The 7,275-nt window shown below is 46.6% G+C and overlaps 1 protein-coding gene across 2 annotated transcripts in view; it reads left to right on the forward strand.

The window, feature by feature from the left end:
- The window catches only part of pold3 (polymerase (DNA-directed), delta 3, accessory subunit), a 37,203-nt gene that overhangs the window by 1,267 nt on the left and 28,661 nt on the right, over positions 1–7,275 (forward strand). For both annotated transcript variants that reach the window (XM_038818339.1, XM_038818340.1), the window contains exons 2-4: positions 597–652; positions 2,971–3,073; positions 4,270–4,309. In XM_038818339.1, the coding sequence (XP_038674267.1) occupies positions 597–652; positions 2,971–3,073; positions 4,270–4,309 (199 nt within the window). The remainder of the gene's footprint in view (positions 1–596; positions 653–2,970; positions 3,074–4,269; positions 4,310–7,275) is intronic.

Below are 7,275 nucleotides of genomic sequence, written 5' to 3' on the forward strand. Positions count from 1 at the left end.
GAGAGAGAGAGGGAGAGACTGGGATAGAGAGAGAGAGAGAGAGACTGGGATAGAGAGAGAGAGAGGAGAGAGAGACTGGGATAGAGAGAGAAAGAGAGACCCGGGATAGATAGAGAGAGAGAGACCCGGGAGAGAGAGAGACTGGGATAGAGAGAGAGAGACTGGGAGAGAGAGAGAGAGACTGGGATAGAGAGAGAGAGAGAGAACCGGGATGGAGAGAGAGAGAACCGGGATGGAGAGAGAGAGAACCGGGATGGAGAGAGAGAGAACCGGGATAGAGAGAGAGAGAACCGGGATAGAGAGAGAGAGAGAGACCCGGGTAGAGAGAAAGAAAAATCTGGGATAGAGGGGGGGAGAGAGAGAGAGAGACCCTGGATAGAGAGAGAGAAAGATCCGGGTGAGGGAGAGACACTTCCGGGAGACAGAGAGCGAGAGAGACCCGGGATGGCGAAAGAGCGAGGCAGAGACCCGGGAGAGGGGGAGAGAGACTCAGGAGGGGGGGGGGGGGGGTAAGAAGAGAGACCCCAGATAGGCAATGTTGTTTCTGGACTGACTTGGTACTGAATATATGGTTATATTTAAATTACTTTCTCCAGGTCACCTACAAGATGCTGAGCCAGTTCCTGGGCATTCATGTCAACCAGGCCAAACAGTGAGTTTGGTGACTTTAGTAAATCCCATCCGTGTCTCCTCCTCCCCATCATACAGTCTGGGCTATGATCCGCTTCAGGCAGTGCTGTGTATTGTACTGATCTGCATGGGCAGCAACAACAAATTGCATTTATATAGCAGTCCTTTATTTGGTAAAGCATGTTTTAGTTGGTGGGATTGGGGTGGGAGCAGATGGGAAAGAGATCAGCCTTGGGTACTTGCTGAGGATTTACTGACAATGGGAAGGGCCTGCATGTTGCTTTTTTGTTAGTATACAGTGAAAAGTATTGTTTCTTGCATGCTGTACAAACAGTGCATACCGTACATAGGGAAGGAAGGAGAGACTGCAGAATATAATGTTACAGTTATAGCAAGGTGTAGAGAAAAGATAAGACAGTTAGAATGAAGTTTTAGAAGCATAGAACGAGAGTAAAAGATAGAATTAGAACTGTGCACAGCTTTGCAAGAAGACGCCCCGCTCCGGCGCCATCTTGCATGTTTGACTTACTCCAGCCTAGGCAGTATCAGGGTTTTCGGTGATGCCTGTCATAGTCGCACAGTCCTGTATGGCAGGTGGAGAATATTCACTTGAAAGCAAAGAAAATTGCGTTCATAAAGTGTCTTTCACAACCTCGGATGATCGTGAAAAGTGCTTTATAATCAACAAAGTACTTTTGAAATATAGTCACTCGCATTGAATTGTGGCAATTAATTTGCACAACAAGGCACCACAACCATATGTAAGACCGGTTAGTTGACAAGGTGCCTTATGGATAGCACAGTAGCCCAGTGGTTAGCACTGTTGCTTCACAGCAGTAGGGTCCCAGGTTCGATTCACGGCTTGGGTCACTGTCTGTGCGGAGTCTGCACGTTCTCCCCCTGGGTTTCCTCCCACAGTCCCGAAAGACGTGCTTGTTAGGTGAATTGGACATTCTGAATTCTCCCTCTGTGTACCTGAACAGGTGCCGGAATGTGGCGACTAGGGGATTTTCACGGTAACTTCATTGCAGTGTTAATGTAGGTCTACTTGTCTATGAAATAAATATGATTAGTATCTGCACATCCAGGCCTGACCACCAGATGGAGCTTCAGGCGAGCTTTTTCATTTTTGATAGGCCTGGGTGCCTATTGTGCAGGTTGTGCGATATGAATGATGAGACAGAGTATAGGAATGGGATAGAGAATCTGGTGAACTGGTGCGACGACAATAATCTCTCCCTCAATGTCAACAAAACAAAGGAAATTATCATCGACTTCAGGAAGCGTAGTGGAGAACGTGCCCCTGTCTACATCAATGGGAACGAAGTAGAAAGGGTCGAGAGCTTCAAGTTTTTAGGTGTACAGATCATCAACAGCCTGTCCTGGCCCCCCCATGCCAACACTATCCGTCACGGCGCTGAGGACCCGGGTTCAATCCCGGCCCTGGGTCACTTCCATGTGGAGTTTGCACATTCTCCCCATGTCTGCATGGGCCCCACCCCCACAACCCAAAGAGATGTGCAGGTTAGGTGGATTGGCCACGCTAAATTGCCCCTTAATTGGGAAAAAAAGAACTGGATACTCTTCAATTTATTTTAAAAAAAATAAGCATTATTGTTTATTGAAAGGGGCATTAAATATATTTTTTTAATACATTTAAAGTATCCAATTCTTTTTTTCCCAATTAAGGGGCAACTTAGCGTGGCAGATCAGAGAAGGTTTACCCGAGTAATACCGGGAATGGGTGGGTTGTCTTGTGAGGAAAGGCTGGGCTTGTATCCACTGGAGTTTATAAGAGTAAGAGGTGACTTGATTGAAACGTGTAAGATCCTGAGGAGTATTGACAGGGTGGAGATGGAAAGGACGTTTCCTCTTGTGGGACAATCTAGAATCGGGGGTCACTTTAAAAACAAGGGTCACCCATTTAAGGCATGACAATTTGTTTTCTCAGTGTCGTGAGCCTCTGAAGCGCGCTTCCTCAAAAGGCAGGGTAATCAGAACCTTTGAATATTTTTAAGACAGACCTAGATAGATTCAACAAGGGGGGTGAAGGGTTATTGGGGGTATATACGAATGTGGGGGGTTGAGTTACTATCAGATGAACCATGACCTTATTCAATAGCGCGGAAGGCTCGAAGGCCAGTTCAGTCAGTGCAGTAGGCTGGCTGGGGCTACCTGGCTGTTACCATCTCAGGCAGCCAGTTCTCTGTCTTTTAGCCAGGAATTGTACAGCTTTTCCATCTCCCAAGTTGAGTGACCCGTTTTGTTTAAAGGTTTGGTTTGTCACAAGGGGGATTTGTACCTCTGTAACTGCCGTTCTCTCTTCTGTATGTTTGCCAGGATGCTTTATTACTATGTGGAACGAAAGCGCAAAGAAAACTCTGGAGCCCAGCTCCATGTGACCTATCTCCTGTCTGGGAAAGCAGTTGAAAATGGAACTTCGGTACGTTTGCTGAATCTGCTCGGGGCCCAGAACCATCAGGGGCATTAGCAATCTTTGTTGTAGATTGTCAATTGTCAGGATGTCTTTCTCACATTCCCACACTTTCTATAATGAAATGCCCTGGAACCAATAGGTCATTCAGTCATCTGTCCCATTCTCCGTATTGAATATATTCAGTGACCCAAACTCCACTGCTCCCTGGGTAAGAGAATTCCAAAGACTTACAACCCCCTTGAGAGACAAAATCCCTCCTCGTCTCCAATTTAAATGGGAGGGCCCTAGGGTGGAACGTTGGCACAGTGATTAGCACTGCTGCTTCACACCTGGGTTCAATTCCCGGCTTGGGCCACTGTCTGTGCGGAGTCTGCACGCTCTTCCCATCTCTGCGTGGGTTTCCATGGGTGCTCCTGTTTCCTCCCACAAGTCTCAATAGATGTGCTTGTTAAGTGAATTGGACATTCTGAATTCTCCGTCTGTACCCGAATAGGTGCCAAGAGTGTGGCAACTAGGGGCTTTTCACAGTAACATCATTGCAGTGTTAATGTAAGCCTACTTGTGACACTAATAAAGATTATTTTTATTATTATTATAGATTCCCCACAAGGGGATACATCTTCTCAGTGTCCACCTAGTGAAGCCCCCTCAGAATCTTATGTTTCAATAAGATCACCTCTCATTCTTCTAGACACAACGAGTAAAGACCTAATATGCTCAACCTTCTCTCAGAACGCAACAGCTTCAATCCCAGAATCGGCCCCTAATGTTTAACCAATTTTTCAATGCCCTTTGAAATCATGTTAATCCATTTCTGTTTCTATAAAATATGCTCCCAGGCAAGCTCAGTGTGATGCTCGGTCGCACAGAGCAGCCGGAAGGTCCAGGGTCCAACCTTGCTCTGCACTGAACTAGCTGAACTCAGCCAGACAGATTTGTGTGCCGTCGCTGGGCTCAGTGCCACTGGGTTGGGGAGAGATCTGGTTCCTAATCACTCCCTGGGAAAACAAGCATACCCAGCTCGCAAAGGATGAAACAGGCATCACGTCGTCAAAAAGGCTTTCTTGTCTGGGGCAAGGTACCAACAACTGATCAGGTGGCTGTGGCATTCTTCTCAGTTAGACGGTGGTGAAGGTGTGGAAAGGGATGTGAATGTGCTGTCTTGCTGGCCGCTCATTAACTACAGTGCTCTTCTGTTCCAGTGTCACAAGGTGGCGGTGGTGAGGGAGGATCAACTGGAAGGTAAGAGCTGGCATCTGTAGTTGACCCAAATTATCCATATCTGTATACCACAGTCTGTCTACTTGTATGCTGAGGTGGGCAAATTCTGCTTCTTGCAACTATTGACTGCTGGCATTGCCTGTCGGGCTCAATATTTGGATGATGGGCGCTCTGTGGAAAGACCAACAAAACTAGATTGTTCTCTTTTCCAGCACTGCAATTCTGCAACTCCTCCAATTCTGGCCTCCAACACATCCCCAAATGTAATCACTCCACTATTGGCAGCCATGTCTTCAGCTGTCCTTAGCTCTGGAATTCCTTGTTCTTTATCTCTCTGTCCTCATTTAAGACGCGCCTTAAAACCTCTACTCTTTGACCAAGCTATTGATCATTTGTCTTAATACCTCCTTATGTAGAACATAGAACATTACAGCGCAGCACAGGCCCTTCGGCCCTCGATGTTGCGCCATCCTGTGAAACCCCTCTAAAGTTCCTCTACACTATTCCCTTATCGTCCATATGCCTATCCAATGACCATTTGAATGCGTTTAGTGTTGGTGAGTCCACTACTGTTGCAGACAGGTCATTCCACGCCCTTACTACTCTCTGAGTAAAGAACCTACCTCTGACATCTGTCCTATATCTATCTCCCCTCAATTTAAAGCTATGTCCCCTCGTGCTGGACATCACCATCCGAGGAAAAAGGCTCTCACTGTCCACCCTATCTAATCCTCTGATCATCTTGTATGCCTCAATTAAGTCACCTCTTAACCTTCTCTCTAACGAAAACAGCCTCAAGTCCCTCAGCCTTTCCTCGTAAGATCTTCCCTCCATACCAGGCAACATCCTTGTAAATCTCCTCTGCACCCTTTCCAATGCTTCCACATCCTTCCTATAATGCGGCAACCAGAACTGCACGCAATACTCCAAATGCGGCCGCGCCAGAGTTTTGTACAGCTGCAACATGACCTCAGGGCTCCGAAACTCAATTCCTCTACCAATAAAAGCTAACACACCGTACGCCTTCTTAACAGCCCTCTCAACCTGGGTGGCAACTTTCAGGGATCTATGGACATGGACGCCGAGATCTCTCTGCTATGTGGATAGGTGATATGTGGATAGGTGTTATTTCTTTTGAGGTCAATGACTTGGATATTGGAATAAAAAGAGCAAATGGTACTAAACCTGGCAGGGACAGTGAAGATGATACCAGTTGACTGCTACAGCACATAGGCTTCCAGAATGGGCGAACAAGTGGCAGATGGAATTTAACACAAAGAAGTGTGAGGGGTACACTTTTGGCAAAAGGAATAGAGAGAGGCAATATATACATAATGGCACAATTCTATAGAGTGTGGAGGTACATGATGGTTGTGATGTGCATGATCTTCGAAGGTAGCAGGACATATTGAGGGAGTGGTTAGCGAAGCATATGATAATTTGAGATTTATAAATTGAGGTATTTTGTACAGAGACGGAGTTATGCTGGCTATTTTTATAAAGCTCTGGTTAGGCCCCAGCTAGAAAAGTACATGAAAATGGCTTATTGTCACGAGTAGGCTTCAATAAAGTTACTGTGAAAAGCCCCTAGTCGCCACATTCCGGCATCTGTTCGGGGAGGCTGGTACGGGAATCGAACCGTGCTGCTGGCCTGTTTGGTCTGCTTTAAAAGCCAGCAATTTAGCCCAGTGAGCTAAACCAGCCCCTAAAATGAAGTTACTGTGAAAAGCCCCTAGTCGCCACATTCCAGCGCCTGTTCAGGGAGGCTGTTACGGGAATCAAACCGTGCTGCTGGCTTGCCTTGGTCTGCTTTAAAAGCCAGCGATTTAGCCCAGTGAGCTAAACAGCCCCTTAAACATCCACTTCTGGTCACGAGAATCCATGAGAGGGTGCAGAGGAGGTTACCAAAATGGTGCCAGGTATGAGAGACTTTAGCTGAAAAGTTAGGTCAGATAAGCTGTGTTCACAAGTGAACAGGTTTGTGTGACAAGTTTATATCAGATAGATAAAGCAAAGCTGCTTCCATTAGCTGATGGTTCAAGGACGTCCCGACTGCCAAAGCAAGTCTTCTTTGCCCAGCTCAAGGAAGGCTTTTGAATAGGAGGAGGACAAAGGAAGCGCTTCAAAGGCATCCTGAAGGCTTACCTCAAGAAATGCAACCTAGACGGCAACAGCTGGACGGCCCTTGCTCAGAAGAGACCTCCTTGGAGGCACCTCCTGGTTGAAGGGCCACAATTCTTCGAGGACACCCGACTGCCAGAAAAGGAGCCCTGAGAACTATTTAACGCAACGAGTGGCAATGACCTGGAACCCGCTGCCCATAAAAGGGATGGAAACAGAGACAATCAATAAATTTGAAAGGAAATTGGACACACGCTTGAGGGAAATAGATTTTGCAGGTCTTTCAGGATGTTGGATAATAGGACTGACTGGGTTGCTCTGTGGAGAGCCAGCATGGACTTGATGGGCAGTATGACATCCTGTGTGCCATAATGTCACCACGATTAATGCTCTTCGGCTGCACGGACAGTTATTGATAACACTTAATAGAGATTTTCAAAATGGTGGAAGGTTTTTAAAAGAGGGAAAACTATTTGCACTGGCGGGAGGATTCAGATGGCAAAGGAACAAAGAGAGATGAGAATCTTTTTACTGCGGAGTTGTGATCTGGAATGCGCTGCCCGAAAGACTAATGGAAGCGATTCAATAATAATTTTCCAAATGAAATACTTGAAAGGGAGAATTTGCTGAACTATTTGGAAAAAGGATAGCACGGTGGCTTCACAGCACCAGGGTCCCAGGTTCAATTCCCGGCTTAGGTCACTGTCTGTGCGGAGTCTGCACGTTCTCTCTCTCCATTTCTCTCTCTCCATTTCTCTCTCTCTCCATTCTCTCTCTCCATTCTCTCTCTTTCTCCATTTCTCTCTCTCCATTTCTCTCTCTCCATTTCTCTCTCTCCATTTCTCTCTCTCCATTTCTCTCTCTCC

Source organism: Scyliorhinus canicula, chromosome 14 (genome assembly GCF_902713615.1).
Source record: "Scyliorhinus canicula chromosome 14, sScyCan1.1, whole genome shotgun sequence".
Taxonomy (NCBI): domain Eukaryota; kingdom Metazoa; phylum Chordata; class Chondrichthyes; order Carcharhiniformes; family Scyliorhinidae; genus Scyliorhinus; species Scyliorhinus canicula.